The following is an 18,357-nucleotide window of genomic DNA, read 5'->3' as shown; positions in this document are numbered from 1 at the left end:
CCAAAATGGCAAACTTTGCGCCGAATTTTGTGATAATATCTGTAAGATACAGGAAACCGTCCTACTGAAATACAAAATATTCCGAAAAGCGGGGAACCACCCGCATCGTCCTCTTTCGTTGTATCCGCAGAAACTGCACGCACAACGAATGCAACGGCGGCGGCAACACCGAGTCCCCGAAAATCACTCATTCGGTGTAGAATTATTGTAATCCCCACCAGGCTCCCATAGACCGTTAGGTGGCGGATATCCCCAAGTGCTTTTTCCATCCGATGCTTTTGCCAGCGTGTGTGAGCAGTACGACAGATGTGCTTAGCTTTTGACACGCCCCCCATGGTGCCGTCCTGCTCTGGCCCAGTGCTGGGAATCCGGTGTGGCCGTAAAAACGAATAGTGCAAGAGCAGCGCAATCGTTGAGCTTTTTTCGCTGAGCTCCTGTTGAAAAATTCACAAAAAGCCAAAATAGCGCGGAACGTATAAATCGGGTACACGACGTTCCGCGCTCGCTCGCTCGGGGAGAACGGCGGCGAACAATTTCAAACTTCCGGCAGTTATATTTGAAAAGTTTCTTTCATTTCCCGGGCTTGGAGCTTCATATTTCTGGGTATTTTATGTCTTATTTTTTTCGGCTTGGATTTAGTTTTAATTACTCATACTAAATATTTGTTTAATTTAATGATTGTTGTTTTTTATTGTAAGATTTGTATTTTTAATGTTAGCCCGCGCGAATTTGAATTATTTTAAATGTGGTATAAATATTGTCTATATGATAAGAGGGTCTCTATTTGTTGTTTTGTGATTGAGTTGGTTATCAAATAAGTCTATTTAAAAGATATACTTTCTAAAATAACATAAATAATTTTATTTTACAGATTCTAGCTTAGCCCGCGGAGTTTCAAATTGGTATTAAAGGACCTAAATGTTGTAACGTCCTGTTAAGATTTTAAGAATACTATTTAATATTTATAGCACTGTATACTGTTTAACAGAAACAAATTTAAAAATATTTAGATAAATAGTAAATATAGAATAGTTTTAATGTAATATTTTACAAAATTTTATCCATTAAAAAAATCAATTCTTTTCTTAACCTGACAACTCTTTAAGTGCATTTTTTTAAATTCCCTTCATCTGAAAATCATCTGTGAATGATTCTATTTTTAAAACTTACAAGACATTGCAGAAAATAAAGTGCAAATCGTAAACTGTCGCACTTGCGTTTAGAGGTGAGTGATGTTAATAATTAAACCATTTATTAACAACAATTAACTACATTAAATATTAAATACTCCAAAGATATTAAATAAAATATAATAAAGACTAAAAAAGATAATTTTAATTGCTTTAACTAATTGCAGCAATTACATAACAAATCTAAACGATTATGGCGCTGCCCGAGGGACTGTCCAACAAAATGAAGGTTTTCCAGGTAAGTTTGTCAGATTTATATTTAAAAAAATCTATTAATTAATAATATGTTTCAAAGGCCGTCAATGAACTGCCAGTTTTCCTGAAAGGTGGACCCGCTGACAAGATCTTATTCGGTATTACTGCTGGACTTTGTGGTATTGGCGTCATCAGCTTTGTCCATTTAGTCTACACCATGGGCTTCACCAAGAAGAAGGCTTAAATTAAGCTTTTGTGTATACATTTGATTAAATAAAATCATATCCATGTAAAAAATTGTTTTAAATGACCCGCCATACTGAATTATTCCCTTCAAAAGGTAGAGCAACACTGCTTGTCTATTGTGAATGACATTTTGAGGAGTGATACGAATTCTGCTCTGGTCACACTGAAAAGGGAGGAAAATAAAAACAAAGAAATTTCCATTCCACATTATTATTCGATTTTTAAAAATCTTAGAAAAGTAATATAAAATCAGAACATAATGGAGCCCAACGACGAAGTGGTGGAACGCCAGAAACTAGTGCCAAATGATGTGGAAACTGAGGAGGAAGCCCAAAGCCAATCTGCACCGAAATCAGCTCCAACCCCCGCCTCGCCAGCCGTACCAAATGTAAGATTTTCCGCAAATGACTTCTTCCCCACCCAAAATAGTTCAAGAATCTCTGATTCTCCATCTTTTATAGATCAAAATAAAAGGCATATCCAGCGGAGAGACAACACGCAGCAGAAATTCTGCATCCTGTTCCATCGAGCGCACCATATCCGAAAAGGAGAAGGATAAGAATCCGGGACAGGGCCAAACGACGGCCACCAAGGTGACATATGTGAATGAGCGCCGGCCACGCCCACAGGCCCATGGTGGCAGTGGTGGAGGAGGTGGCGGTGGTGACGAACGATTCGAGTTCAAGACCCGACCACGAAAATTGCTCAAAGGTGGGTCTAATTGTGAAACAAATTTACTCATCAGTTCCCCCAATTTATATTTCAGTAGCTGTGGACACGGTTTTTGGTACTAAGAAGGGTTCTCACTTAAAACTTATATGTTTACAAGACTACAATCATAAAAAATGGGTTATCACTACATAGAATATGAATTATTTATGGTTTTTAATCAAATATCCATTTAAAATATGGTAGTTATGATCCCCAAAGGATACTAACCAATAAGGATTTTGTGATTTAAAAACCATAATCAGAAAAACATCACAATTTAATCCACTTTTATTGATAGCAAGCACACTTGACTAATTACTGGCTATCACCATTATCGAAGGCCAGTTGTCTGGCGATGACGCACTTTCTCTACTGTCCATATGGCCGGAATACATTACATTTCACACACACATCCACACCCACGCACAAATAAATGCCGGCAGCCCACGGCATGGGATTGGTTATAATTTTAATAATTGAAATTACAAGCTTTCAAGCCTCGGCTCGGCGCTCGCCGCCCAGTGCGAAAAAGTTGACAAGGCGGCAGGACATTTTCTGTCCTTTGCCAATCGCTGACCCAATCGGTTCGGTTCTCACGGCAGTAGCTGTAGTTTGTTTTAAGAATTTAATAATTGGAAAAGTTTAAAAATGTATATATTTGTAAAGATTTGTTAAAAAGGAGTTTTAACGACTGGATTTTTTGTTAACTTTTCAAGATTTATTGTACTTTTGAGTTATTTATTTCATATAGTATTTGTATTTTTTATTTTTAAACAATGAATTTTATTATTTAAGTAGATATAAAGATACAAAATAGTATGTATACTTTATTTTATATATTTTTCTTTATATTCCCTCAATATTTTGTACACTTTTCATGTCCAAAACCAATCTCACTTTAGATTATCCGTTTATATTTGTAAAAATTTATGTTGTATCTGTGTTTTTTTATATTATTTTATTTATTCACTTTTAATTTGTGTTTATTTTCGTATCATTATTTGTATTTGCATATATCCTCGTATGATTTGACGATAAACAGATAGCGATCCTTTGGCACCCACCCACAGCAGTGCTAGCAGCTTGAATGCCATCACTTTGGTGAGCAGCGAGTGGCTGGCACCAGATCCCTCCATGACAACCAAAAACAACAAAACACCAGAACACAACAACAATAATAATAACAATAATGATAGCACAAAACCAAACAACAACAATAATAATAATAGCAATCAAAATACACCGCGATCTCAGCGTCGCAAGAATCCGAGTGCATCGATGCCAAGTGCCAGTGTCCACAGTGAAAAGTTTGACGATCGTCCCATAAAACATCATTCTTTTGTCTCCGAAGTTCCCGATGTGAAGCATATGGAGAGAGCCCTCCTAGGATTACTGGATGATTTCCATTCCGGCAAGCTGAAGGCATTTGGTAAGTTTATTATTTCAAAATAATATTTCAATATTTTTAATAAATTATTAATAATATTTAGGATCTGGTTGTACGATGGATCAAATGACCAAGATCCGGGAGCAGCAGGAGAGCCTGGCCAAATTGCATTTCGAGCTGGCTGCCGCCGAGGAGGATTCTCTGGAGCACGGCAACGAGTTCAACACAAACAAGGCGCAGGAGAATATGCTGCAGTTGATGCAGCGCCTGGAACAGCTATCCATTTCCATTGAGCAGCTCCAGACCAGCCATACGGGTCTCTGAGAGTTGGCCCAGCCGCAGGCCTGGGATCCACACCGCCTGCTCTGGCTCTGAGCACACCGAAAAAAAAAATAATAATAATAATAATTAGTGAAGGTTTTTACACGAGATTAGCAAGATTTTTGCAGGTTGCAGCCTGGTATTTTGTGTAAATATTTTTAAGTTATACTCTTAAGTGGATGAGATCAATGGGCTTTTTAATGCTAAATAGTTTAGCAAACTCGCAGTGATTGTGAAACTAATTTAGATTGTCTTCGCATAGCCATAGCCAATAGCAATAGCAATAGAATTATGCAAATTATATATTAGAAGGTGCCAAGACATTGGTGCTAAAAATAATTCATTTCGATTCGATTTGTGTGCTGCAGGTTATCAGGCTTCGAAATACTTGAAAGAAAAAGAAAACTAGTTCCCTCTTATTGTTTGTTATAGTTATATTTGCAATATAAATATAAACACATTTAATCATAAAAACTTTTACGAAACTCGGAAACCTATTAAAGTTATCATTTTTATAAAGCATTTTGTATGAATGTTTCAATTAAATAATCTTAATGACTCTTTTAATGGGGTTTTATAGGAAACGGAAGTTTGGAAAGTGGAAATAAATATAAATATTATTGATAAGTATTCTTGAGAAAATTTTAAACTCAAGGGAATAATTTTATGTTTTAAAAAGAAATTTAAGTTTAATTTAATTTCAAACGGAAATTTTGCTTTAGAGATTATAGATTGTATTTTTATATTTCTTATTTCTAAATGCAATTTAATAACATTATAATTAAATTTTAAAAATCATTTTATAGTTAATTTTTTCTTTTATTTTAATGGCGCTTAGAAAACCTAAAATATTTTGTCGTTTTTTGGTTCTTAGGAAGTGGAATTCCCCAAAACCCATTAAGGTGACGTCCCCATTCCGCCCCATAATCTGGGGGCGGGGTTCTTGAAGAGTTCTTGAAGAAGTAATAAAAGAGGTAGGGAAATCCACCGCGGATTCCATTCTGCATGCACAATTTCCATTCCGGGATGGGCATATCCACAATGTGAGAAACGAACCTTTGGACAAGTGCATTCGTACATAGGAAATTTTATTCCGTCGTTTTGTTTAATTTAATTTATTAATTTGTATTCAGATGGTGTCCTGGTAGCCCCCACCCCCTCTCTGTTACCTGTCATTGCGCAGTCGCAGCCAGGTTATCTCTGTCATGTGTGGTTGTTGTTCTTATTTTTATTTTTTGTTATTTTCTTTTCTTGAGTTTTTTTTTCTGTGATCGGTAAAAGTAATTTGTTGCTCGTTCTTTCTTTTTAATGTTGGTGTAAATCCGGGTTTCAAATAACAAGAACGGTGCACTGAGAGATAGTTTGGGGATAATTGGGGTTAAGATACATTTAATAAAGATTCTTTTGAACCAACTTTTACTTTTAATTATTTAATATTAATAAGAAATAATCTTGTAAGTCTAAATGGTTTAGAAAAAATTAGAAATTCTTATAAGAAAGATATTATCTAAATCCTTATTGTCTTAAAAACTAAACTAGCCTATAATAATCAAATTATTCCCATATCTATCTTATATTTTCCTCAGTGCACTTCTCCCACTTGTTGCCGCCACTTTCCCCCCTTTTCTTTAAAAATTATTTTCGCCCCCAAGCCTGCCGCCGAAACTCTTGGGTCTTCTGGGCTTCTTTGCCTAGCGGTTTGATGCATTCTTTGGGCCTCCGTCTCCGATCTCCATGTCTCCGGCAATTGCGTCGAAAAAATGAAGAAATAAACACTTTGGACCGTCGCATCCGCTACGCTGCATACAAATGCCCGCCATGGGGCGAACGGACAAGGGCGTGGCTGAATGGGGCAGCAAAAGAACCCAAAACAAGCAACACGCCAACATCTATCCCAAATTGCTGCAAGTGCCACTGCCACTGCCACAGGTAGTGCCACTTCCACACACATCGTCAGTGGCGGCGGCGGTGGCGACGGCGGCGTCCATGGATCCACGTTCCATCACGTGCAAGGATGGGTTGGGAGAGGGGGTTTTCGAGGCGGTTTGGGATTGGACATGGAAATGGGGAATATCCGCGGCATTTTAACCTAACCAAGGCCCATCCCAGCACAGGGAAAAATTTTTAAGATTTATTGTAGGTAATTTTTAAAACAAAGATTTTAGAGATTTATAATATTTTCAATAAATATTTTAAAATTTAAATAAATCGTATCAAATAAAGTAACATAATTTAAAACCGATAATTTTTCTTATCTTTTTCAAAATAAAATATCTTTTTAAAAAAAAGTTTTTTGAAAAATAGAATATATTCAAAGATAATACAGTTTTTAACTTCTGTTTCAAAAATCTATTTTTGAAAATATCTTTAAAATTTTATAAACGTTTCTCTCAAAAGTTCAGAACATTTTTCAAAATCCATATACATACTTCTAGAACCTTTGGATGTATTCAAATTATTTAAAAATATTCTTTATAAATTCTTTTGAAAACTATTTCTAAAAACATAAATTTTCTTGCAGTATGGAATGCGCCACAGTGGCGGTTTAGCATTTGGTGGGTGCAATACGGGATCCGATTCGTATCGCATTGGGATCAGGGATCGGGGAATCGGGAATCGGGGATTGGGGGATTGAGGATTGGGATCGTTGGCAGTTCATCGAATCCGAGTGTTATGTAAAGACGGGCCGAACCGAAAGAAGTCATTAAATATGTGAAGCGCATATCAAATTTCGAATGAATTGAACTTACTTGGCTTGGTCACATGAGAATTTGATGAACTGCCAATGCGGACAATGGAGTGCTTGTTACCTGGTCTTTCTCGATGAGGTTTGAGGGCAAATGGTGGTTAAGGTGGGGTCGCTTTTTATATACTATATATATGTTTGTTTGTATTTGTTATAGGAGGCAACACTTGTTGCCCGAGAAGGGCAATCCGATATGCGACGGTCGTTGTCGGGGCACTTCATTAACCTGAACTCTGACTCCTGTGTTGCGGCACCTTGTTGCACATTAAGAAAATATTTTAATAAATATTTCTGGTTTTATGGAAGTATTAATAAGAAATATATAAATAATATGGAAATTATTACTGATAATATTTATTTTTTGGTGTTTGGAAAAGGATTTCTGAAAAAAGATACTTAAGGGAGAAGACATTATATTCAAGTATAACTATTTCTAAGACCCTTATAGTCTTAAAATTTATATGTTAAATTTATTTATTATATACAATATTTTCTTAAAATGTCTAATATAATCCCATCCCCTCTCTTAATCTCATAGCTCCTTGAGAGTCCCTTTTTCAAGTGTTGTGAGAACTTAAAGCCTGTCTCAGATGTTATAGAGAACCCCGTCTGGACTTAATCCTGGCCACCCTGGATATGAGCCCCAAAATGCCACCAGTAGGTGGCAAGAAAGATTCAGAATGAAAGCCATCGAAAGGGACAGAAATGGAGGTGGCTCTGGGTTGTGCGGAAATTACGTTGCTGATGAGCAGCTCTGGAAAAGCGGAAGACGCACGAAGCTTTTCCACCTACAGGAAGTGCGACAAAATTCAAACAGACTCGGGCGCACAGTCCCCCAATGGCTGGCTCTTCCTCTTGCTGCTCTGCATCCTGCATCCTGAATCCTGAATCCTGCTGCTGCTGCTGCTGTTGCTGCCACTACGGAAGCAAAAAGCGAAGAGTGAAAGGACGATGGCGATGGGCGACAAATGTGGAGAGAGAGCAAGGAGGGGAGGAGTGGAGGAGGCACAGATGGGGCCGCGTGGGTGGTCTGGTCTGGTCTGGTCTGGGGTTTGGGAGGCCAACTGACAGCTCTGGGCTCTGTCGGTTGGGCTGGCATAAATGCGCACACGGCAAAAGGCAAAAAGTTTCCTGCCAGGAGCCAGGACTCCCCTATCCAAAGAGGAAGTGACTAGTGGGCGGGGCAATGGGCCAAGTGGGCGGCGGGTGGTGGGCGGAATGAAATGTGCGGCGGGTGGTTTGTTATCGTTATCCCACAGCAAACAGGGCGAACAGAGGGCGACGTACTTTATTTCCTGAAAATGTCCTCGAAAATATGAACATTATATCCCGGAAACGGAAGCTGCAGCATTTGCAAGGAAGTGACAACGCAAGGATCAGGGCAGCTGGAGTGGCATGGCGGGGGGCAGAGGCAGGGGCGGGGCAGGAGTTCGGTTGGCAGGAAACAACCGAACAGGAGGCGGCGGAGGCAAAAAACATTTCGTGGACATGGACGTGAATGTGGATTTGGATGGGTTTGATTAAAGCGGGTAAACAGCAGCGACAGGAGACCAGGACGTGAACCAGGACAGCGTTGAAATGTACACACAAGTGGAACAGGACACACAGGACATACACAGCACAGAGGGACCAGGACACTGCCGAGCGTAAGATGGCAAGTTCAAAACTGACAAAAAAAAATTATTTTCTATTAAAATATATGGGTATTTTTTTTTAAATTAAGAAATAAAATTAAAACCTTTATAATATAATAGTAAATAAAATAAATAATATAAATAAAAAATAATAAATAAAAAATATACTTTCTATTCGACCGTGACAGGACTCGAACCTGCAATCTTCGGATCCGAAGTCCGACGCCTTATCCATTAGGCCACACGGTCAGTTGAAATGTGAGAGTTTTATGTTCTATATGTAGATTACTCTATCACATATGCCATTATTTTATAAACTATACTAATATTTTTTTCAAGTGAAGCTTAGTTGGACATCTGACTGGGTTGTCGCATCCTGCAGGAAGCGTGACGGTTGCCGCCGGCCTCTCTCTCCCCTTTCAGCACTTTGCTTCCTGCTTTTCCTTTCCCATTTCCCATTTTCCTTTTCACCACCCCCCCACCCTCCCTTCGTGGCCGGAAAATAGCAAACGGAATGCGAAAGGCAGTAGAAGAAGAAGCCTTTACGTCAAGGAAATGACGGAAGCAGCCCCAGAGCAAAGCAGGAACCGAATCAGCCTCCGTCTCAGCTGCTCCGGACTGCATCTCCGGACTTGAGATTCCGGTCTCTGGGACACCGGCATCCCTGTCCCTATCTCTCTGGGTCTCCTGGGCTTCTTTGGCAGCGGAAATCATCGTCCCATTGGGACGTAAATTAAATTCCATGCAAAGTTAATTTTTCTCACCAGCCCCAGTATTTGGGAAGGGAAGAGAGTCCGGAGCAGCTTAGTCCGGAGAGCGGAGTCCGGACAACTGAAGAAGTTCCATTTCCGGAGGCAAAAAGGAAGATATATGATGTGACAGATATAAGATAGAGTTTAGAAATCTTTAAGAAAAGAAAGCAAGAATTTAATAAATAAATATTTAATTTTATTCTTAAAATTTATGACTTTTTAAGAATATAAATAAATAAAATGAGGTTATCCCATGAAATTTTCTGTCAAAAATTACCAACTTCCCTTGCAAGGCAATTAGAAAGATGCTACATCCTGCCTGGGATTGGGATTGGCATTTCCCAATGATTCCACTTACCCAAATCGGGACCGGATCGATTGGTAGTAGCTACTAGCTATCCCCTCCTCCTCCTATATGGGGTATGTAATTTACCTCAATGATTGGCCAGCCAGGTAGCCTCGTCCGGAGTCTACAAGAGATGTTTGGCCAATCTTATGGCCAATGTACCGCTAGATGCAATGGATGCCTGGACCATAAACAGAGATCCCAAATGCGAAGAGAGCGGTCTCTGTAATTGAGTTCCTCCAAGCTGGAAATGGTCAATTGGCAAATAGCAGCGACAATAAATGAATCTTCCATCGGATCCGCCGCCAAGATCCGTTCCGTCGCTGGTCTGAGAAAGCCTGGTCTTCTCTGGTCTGGTCTGGCCTGGTCTGGCCCGCAAAAAAGATTTGTTCGGCTTCGTCAGATTACGTGAAAGGTGAAAGTTGTTGAGAACCGCAACGGAGGCTAAAAGGCGATCATTCGAGTGGCTAAAAAAAAAAAAAATAAAAAGAGGAGAAGAACAGGTGACTAAATACACGGGAAGAAATATGGAAGTCTATTATTTCTATATTAATTTTTTTTAGGACAAAGTTTACAGGAGATTTTCTTATCCTAACTCATTGATTTATTTCCTTAATTTCTTTATTAAAATTTGAATTAGAAGAATATTATTTTTGTAGTGCACTTTGACCATCCATTGCGGGTCAGGCTAAGAAGAAATGGTGAGAAAACCGATCCGATCCCCCCGTTTGAATCTGAACCGGACCCCACCTGTCCACGACCTGTTGTCACTGCAGATATTTCCGTAATCCGAATGTGGAACACTGGAACAGTAGCTGGAAACATTGGTTTCTTCTTCTTCTTTGGCATCTTCTCCGCCAATCCCAATCCCCATCCGCATCACACCACATTTTTTCCATTTATGGGACATGTGCGGAGTGCAGAAGTCGCTGAAACTGACAGAGATCCACAACCACATTCGACTTGGACTTTGACTTGAAGACGACCCACTGGCTGAGTGCTGGACCAGCTCCTCACCGATCTCCACTCTTCTCCCGGGTCTTCAGACAGGTTGCCATCTTGTAGATGCATCTTCCAAGGCATTACCGCATTGCAAACCTGAATTCTTCAAGTTTTTCAGTTATGGATGCACTTTTATAAGGGGTTATAGAGGGAAATTTAATATTAAAAATACAAGAATTAGATTTTAAATTTCAATTTATATATACATAGATTAATAATAATTATAACAATTAATTTATTTTTTAACCTTAAGTCTTCTAATATGAATAGTGTATTAAAATATATCTATAAACTCCACTTACCTCTCATATTTCTGCTCTTTTCTTTTCATTTTTGGCATAACGATTCCGGATGCTGTCTCCCTCTGTCCATGCCCCTTTCTCCGCACCTTTCTCCCCGCCCCCACTGAGTGGCAAAATAGATTATGAATGTAAGGCAGTGGGTGTCGGCGGAGAGTTGGAAGCCCCAAATCGGAATACAAGATATGGGTAGTATGGTGGTATGGGTACCCACATCTCGGATTCCGTATCGTTAGACGGTTAGACGGTAGCGTGTCTGTAACACTTTTGCCTTTTTGCCACCGCCAGCGCCGCCGCCGCCGCCGCCTTTGGAGAGTTTGTGTCTTGAGTCTTGTGTTTTGAGTTTTAGGTTTTTTGAGTCTCGAGTCTCTGGTCTCTGGTCTCTGGCGGAGGCAGCTTGAGGAAGTTATATAATCGAGACAACATCGCGATATGTCGGCAATATGCCTCAATCAATTTAACATTTATGAACTAACACAGGGAAAAATTAATTCTATATATATTTTATTTAATAAAAAATGGGTTATTTTTAAAATAAGAGCTTTAAATAGGAAGTTACAATCATATTACTGTTTTTAATAAAGGTTAAGGATCAGTAAACAGACTACAGAATATTAAAAGCTTATAAATTTTGATGAAAATATTAATTAAATATTATTTTATAATAATTATAAATACAAAACTCATATAAATTTGTTTCAAAAATTGTATATGTATGTACTTATTATTTATTATTACTTAGAGATAGGACTTATTAATATGCAAAGTACTTTAAGTATTATTTTATGAGTACTTCTATCTCTCATTAATCTCCAGGAAAACCCCCTATATTATCTTCCAGTGTAGTGGCCTGCCGTGCCTGAAAGTCTCAACGTTACTGAACCAACAAAATATATAAAATACAAAAAAAAAATAATGCGAAACTCTCTGGGCTTCGTCTCTGGATTATGTGGGTGGGCAATCAGGTTGAGACGATCGGGTAAAGTGCAGGAAAAATGCAAAAGTAAAGGAGGTGGAGGCGGGTTTCGGTGCCCAGGGAGTACGGACAACATGTAACTGATCCGTTTGACTGCCTACCGAGTTTTTGGTTGAATGTCTGACTCTTTTTTTTTTGTTTTTATGCTTCCTCATTAAAGTTTCGAGCCGAGATTCCCATTAGGTGACCGATATCGAGGATCAAGTGATCGTTTACCAGGCAGACATTGAGGATCGATCAACCTGCTCGATTTTCTTTATGGGAATTTATGGGAATTTAATTTACGGTTCAGTGATTAGTTACTCGGTTTTGGTTCGTTGCCTGATTGAAGTTGTAGACAGTTTTTGACTTTGTATAGAGATATGGGAAAATTTTGTTGAATAAAAAACAGAATTAATGTAGAAATTATTTCCCATAAAAATGTAGAGTAATTGTGGGTTTAAAATTGTAATTAATTTGTAGTTAGTTATCTCCTTAGATAAAATTTTTGTTGGAAAAGAAAAGATACATACATATCTATAAGCTATAACTTATGATTTTAACTTTAATATTTTGAAATTTCTCTATTTTCTGTATTCAAATTTGCCTAAAAATCACAGTTTCAAAAACCGTGAAAATTCTTTAGACTATTCTATCCTATATACCATTAAAAACACTTCCTCTACACCTCCAAAACCAAAGTGTTTCCTATCTAATTGTTTAGAGTCAAAAAATCATAAAAGTATAGCAAGATTTTCAATTAAAACCTAACAGTTTCCAAGTGTTAGGCCTGATCGTAAAATGGGAAATTTATATTTTTTAACGATCGGTTTTCATGTGTAATTCCCCATTGTGCCATTAGAGTCGATAAGCCATGTGCTAGGAAGGATGACTTCCTTTTCTTACAGTTCCTTTCCCATTTTTTTTTACTTTTTTTTTAGAAGGTTCTCAGGCCACTCGATATTGAATTTTTGAACCTGCTGCAGCAGGTCTTTGTTCCACAAAGAACCCCCCTACTCCCAGACATTTACAATCTTTTTTTTTTTTTTCAAACCCCGCAGCGATCCTGAGTCTTCGTAATTAATTACACAGCATTTTCATTTGGAGTGTGTGTTCCTTCTGGCCATCCAGCCAGCTAGCCAGCCAGCTTCTCATTTGCTGCCATTTCCACGCTTCGGAACGTTCAATCTTTCACATATTGTTGTTGCTATTGTTGTTCTGGTTTTAAACGATTTCCAAGAAACGCTCGAAGAGATCGAAGAAGACCGGAGCCGAACCGAAGATGAGCGGATGTTGGGCACATTTTCCAGGCTGCCCCCTCCTCCAATATACGAGTAATGTGCGTGCAACATCAACCATAGGCCGTTCTATCCTCCATCCTATTTCTTCCTCTAATTTGATACTTTCAGTCAACAAAATAGAATCTTGAGAACAAAGGGGAATTTTAAGAATTTTATATCCAATCCCACTGCCCCAGAGCGGAATTGACAGACGTTTATAAAATTTTGAGAATATGGCCAAAAATCATACCCATATCTTGGGCAATTTTCATCCGATCCTTAAACGGAATATCATGAACGATTTCTAGAACGATTCCCCATCGATCTATATCAAAACCTCACAATAAAATATTCGATCGATATTTTTCAAATTTTTCTGATGGTACCCCTTGTATAATCCTGGATTTCCATATATGGCCTCCTGGGATGACCATATCTTGGACCATTTTCATCCGATCCTTGAAAGGAATACCTTAAAAGATTTCTAGATCAATCTCTATAGATCTGCATAAAAACCTGGGATCAACATTTTGTATCGATATTTTTCAAATTTTTCTGATGGAACCCCTTATAGAATACAGGATTTTCATATATGGCCCCCTAGGATGACCATTTCTAAGACAATTTTCATCCGATCCTTAAAAGGAATACCTTAAACGATTTCTAGATTGATTCCCCATCATTCTGCATCAAAATCTGATACCGAAATTTTCGATCGTTTTTTTTCAAATTTTTCTGATGGAACCCCTTGCAAAATCCAAGATTTCCCTATATGGCCCCTTCGGATGACGATATCTTGGACAATTTGCATCCGATTCTTAAGAGGAATACCTTAAACGATTTCTAGAACGATTCTCTATGATTCTGCATCAAAACCTTACAACAAAATTTTATATCAATATTTTTCAAATTTTTCTGAATAAACTCCTTGAATAATCCCAGGTTACCATAAATGCCCATATCTTGGACAATTTTCTTCCGATCCTTAAGAGGAATACCTCAAACGATTTATAGTTCAATCACCTATGCATCTGCTTCTAAATTACAAAACATAATATTCGACTGGCATTTTTCCGAATTTTCCTCATGAAACACCTTCATAAAAACCACAATTTGGAAAACTCCACGACTTATCTTTTTACCCGCCATTGTATCTACATCTCTAATTTCTATCTTTGCCTTTAGGCTTGAGCTGCTGATGATGATGAGGCCCCTTTTCATACAATATCTTTTTCTCTTTTTTTTGTGTGCAGCGATTATTTAATTGATAAAGATTTCCACATTCCGGCAATGCCAATGAGAAGCCAAACAGTGAAACAGGAGGATGGCTGGCATGGGGGTTCTCTGTGTTTGTGTTTATCCTGTCTGGCAGGATCGGATCCCGGCCACATATCGAATCTCCGTTGCACAATGGCCCTCCCTGAGACACTTCCCTATGAGTTTTAAGACTCAAATTCACCCCAAAACCGTCGATCACGGAACCAGCTGAATTACCATCTGTAATATATAACACTACACTTTATTTTAAATATTTAAAGAATTTTTATTTATTAAAAATATATGATTTACTATTTAAAAAAAAATAATAATAAGAAATAAATATATTTTCTGATATCGTATGGCAGTTTTTTGAAGAATCCTAAGCACTTTTAAATAAAAATTGTTTAAAGTGTATAGATAGTACATCGACATCCGTCGGGGAACCTGAAACCTGAAACCTTTCACCATCATTTGCACTGCGTTCTTGTGGTAAGGTGCTCTCGACACGCACACTTATACACACTCACTTAAACACACATAGATACACCTATACAGTGATAAGTAGGAGAGTGTGCAACCTACCAACAACACTTGTGGAATGGCTCTTCGATCTGTGATCACTTTTTTCATCCCTTAAGTGCACACTTGGGATTTCAGGCCCATTAGTTTGGCATACAAGTCAAGGAATATAAGGATAACAGTGCGTTTGTAACTTGAGTTAGATTACTTTTATGATAAATGATTTAATATAGAAGCTAAAAATAAAAAAAATTATATTTTATTCAATTGAGAAACATAAAACACGGTTTAAAAAGAGATATGGACATCCTAAATACTACTATTTTTCTTTTTTTTTTACTTTTTATTATAATTTCTATTCTATTAAGAACCATAAAACAAAGTTTAAAAAAGATAAGGACATTCTAAATAAATTACTGATTATTATAATATTCTTATTTTATTATATTATATATTTTATATTTATTAAGAAACACAAAACAAGGTTTCGAAAGAGATATATTATTTTAAATATTACTATTTTTCTTTTTTTATTTTTTATTATATTATTTATTCTATTAGGAACCTTAAAATAAGGTTTAAAAAACAAAAGGAGATCCTAAATATATTATAAATGAATATAATATTATTATTTTATTCTATTAAGAACCAAAAACAAGGTTTAAAAACGATAAAGGAGATCCTAGAATCGAAAGATTGGTTTTGGAATTTAGGAATAATTACTAATTTTTGTATTACTTTGTGTTTTAAAAATTAGACATATACTTTGAATTTTAATTGGTAATAATTCATATATTTTCTTAAAAAATATTATACCTAATTTTGAATTATCCAATATCATAGGTAATACCCAATTCGATCATATTTTTTTGGCTTATCCCTGCGGTCGTTTTGCTTGGCTGCTCTTCGTTTGGGCGCTAAATTGGAACGATTCTGGGCTGCCATAATCCTGACCAGAAATCGTCGCCAACGAAGTGCTGTCGGGAAGATCGATATTTGAGCGTTCCACCACGATCCTCCGACCAATCCTCCGACTACTCGATTCCGTTCCCGTCTTTTGTTCTTGACACTCTCTTCCTTAATAACTCCAGCAGGTTTCCCACGGTTTCTTCTTTCTTTCTTTCTATTTTTTTTTTTGTTGTGTAGCTGCCGGGGTGCACATTTCATATCCTGCAGACACGGATTTGTCGGGGACCAACTGTTAAGGGACTACAGGGAGATCCTTAATGCGTGTATTGGCGGCAAAAATCTTACAATTATCCATTGTGGGCGAAGGGGAATGTGTAACAATTAGGCCAAAGGATCGAATTCAGGTCGAGAGACTACTCAACAGGATCTCTGCGTAATATCCTTTTCAGTTGAAATCGAAGAGGGACACAATTCAATTCAATTCAGATCAGTTAAGGGAACAACTGTAACGAAAAAGGATCTGCCACTGCCTTCTTCCTGACTAATCCTTACAAATTACGAAATATTATGTGGGTGGTTACCAGGGCGATCGCCTCGGGATCTAATGGGGGGGGGGTGGAAAAGTTGTATGTTCCGGTACATCCTCTTTAATCTGAAAAAGGATCAACTATAAGGGAGATTCCTTTAAAAATAATTGGCTAATTTTGGAGAACAATTCATAAAAAAAAGTAAAAGTTAATCATTATTGTAGAGTCTTTATTTGATTTTAAGATTAGATTGAAATTATAGAACCTTTTGATGATTCATTAGGAAACACAAATGAATCATACACATTTTTTAGTGATTTCTAATCGTATAATTTTTATTAGATAGATAATAAATGAGCACACTCTGTAATAAAAAATTTTATAAATTTAAATAAAATGTTAAGTAAATAATTATGACTTCATCTTAAATTTCCAAGTAGCTTCATAAACATTTTCTTTCGTTGGAAAAGCCATTTTCTTTCCAACATATGTATATCCGCTCCAGACATGATGCCCACCTTAGGATACCCCCTTGACTCTACGCCCCTGGTTGCCTTTTAGTAATTGGCAAATTACCAACAACAAATCAAAAAAAAGGGGGGCGCAACAAAAAAAAAACTAAATAGGCGGTATTCGCGTCTGGAAATACTTCCGCATCGGGAGACGGACGACTTTGTTGGGGCTATGACCAGATTTATTTATAGATCTGGGACTATACCACCATATATATACCATATAGTGCAGGGCATATATCAAATCGCTGACTGTCTGGCAGCATATACTTTATATATATATTATAGTGCGACTATATCTGTGTTTTGGTGTCTGATTCTTAGGGAGTACAAGTGGATGCCACTTGGGGACTCTGGACATTGGCATTCTATTTTAATGAATTATCTGCACTTAGGCATCGAACTAAAAACTAAAAGCTGTGACTATCTATGCACAGAAAAAAAATATTTTAAAATTTAAGATGATTAATTACTGTTTTCTAGAGAAAATAGTAAAGGCTTCTTTGAATTTAGAATTGTTATTATTATATTTTTATACTTATTTAAAGCTCCTATTTTTTTTCTCTGCATAACTCTTAGAAATCTTAGGATAAATTTCTAAAAAAAAATAAAATATACTATAAAGGCCTGAGGGGTATGGACAAGTGGGAGGTGACATACCAGAAGTAAACTGCTTGCATTGCAATGACAAAAAAAAATAAATAAAAAAAATACAGACGTACAAAGGCTGATTGGCTCAATTGGACGACTATTTGAACTCTGACCCCCGAGTCCGATCCTCATCGGCGGCAGTTCCTCTTCTTCCTCCGCCTACACCTTCTCTACCGCTCGGAGAGCCCTATTTCCCGCTGGGGCGACGCACCATGACCGAAGCTACTAATTTGGGCCAGTGATCGTTGCTATCATGGTTGTTGTTTTTCCTCATGATGATGATGATCACTTGAAACAACGTCATCGTCTTTAGTAACTATCGATGGGAAAGACACCAGGGTAATACACTGAAAAAAATACAGATTTTAATTTAAGTTTTAAAGTTAAGAAGGAGACTTTTCAGAAGTTCATACACCAATAGTTTACTTTCTTAATTTTCAGGGAGAATAATTTTAAGATTTATTTCTCTCAGTGTCATCTCTACGGAACTGGCTTATGGGAGGGCGGTAAAGTGGCGTGGGCGGGGTCTTACGGCTGGTCGGCTGGTCGGCCGTTTATGGGCATTTGACTTGAAATGTCAACGCTGGCCCGGAGGGAGAAACTGGTTAACCAACTGAGGCGACTCGACCCAAAGCGGATGCAGTGCAACTGAGCGCATCTTTAGACCAACCTGATGAGGATACCCCCTGCCCGGTGCCCTATCCCACTTGCCACTTCCAACTGAGAAGAGATTTCCACTCGCAACGAAGCGGAAACGAGCCAACAAATTTATAATTAAAGATTGCCAACTGGTTTTCTTTTTTTTTTTTTTTTTTTTTGGATCCAATGGATCTCAAGATTTATGGGATCGAAAACACATATCAGCTAGCACCTCAAAAATCGCTTTGTATTACACAAAAAAAAAGTCTACCAATC

General features: G+C 37.6%; 2 protein-coding genes and 1 non-coding gene across 4 annotated transcripts; 2 read left to right on the top strand and 1 right to left on the bottom strand.

Moving 5' to 3' along the window:
• Positions 1–1,083: 1,083 nt before the first annotated feature.
• LOC6498115 (cytochrome c oxidase subunit 7A1, mitochondrial) lies at positions 1,084–1,682 on the top strand. Its single transcript, XM_001962069.4, has 3 exons — positions 1,084–1,225; positions 1,358–1,428; positions 1,486–1,682. Exons 2-3 carry the CDS (start codon positions 1,384–1,386, stop codon positions 1,627–1,629), a joined length of 189 nt encoding a protein of 62 aa, XP_001962105.1. The 5' UTR covers positions 1,084–1,225; positions 1,358–1,383; the 3' UTR covers positions 1,630–1,682.
• Positions 1,683–1,747: 65 nt separating this feature from the next.
• On the top strand, positions 1,748–4,572 carry LOC6498116 (coiled-coil domain-containing protein 28B). Of its 2 annotated transcripts, none has more exons than XM_001962070.4 (4): positions 1,748–2,019; positions 2,093–2,342; positions 3,385–3,771; positions 3,833–4,572. In XM_001962070.4, exons 1-4 carry the CDS (start codon positions 1,891–1,893, stop codon positions 4,051–4,053), a joined length of 987 nt encoding a protein of 328 aa, XP_001962106.3. In that variant the 5' UTR covers positions 1,748–1,890; the 3' UTR covers positions 4,054–4,572. The 2 variants fall into 2 exon arrangements, with proteins under 2 accessions (XP_001962106.3, XP_032307577.1); XM_032451686.2 differs by having other exon boundaries at positions 1,750–2,019; positions 3,694–3,771.
• A 4,034-nt stretch (positions 4,573–8,606) lies between these two features.
• Positions 8,607–8,679, bottom strand: Trnar-ucg. The gene has a single exon. It is a non-coding gene; the product is annotated as a tRNA-Arg (tRNA).
• Positions 8,680–18,357: the final 9,678 nt, after the last annotated feature.

The sequence above is a fragment of the Drosophila ananassae genome, chromosome 3R (genome assembly GCF_017639315.1).
Source record: "Drosophila ananassae strain 14024-0371.13 chromosome 3R, ASM1763931v2, whole genome shotgun sequence".
NCBI lineage: Eukaryota > Metazoa > Arthropoda > Insecta > Diptera > Drosophilidae > Drosophila > Drosophila ananassae.
Note: the sequence above shows the minus strand (reverse complement) of the source record. Positions and strands in the feature narration are given on the sequence as shown.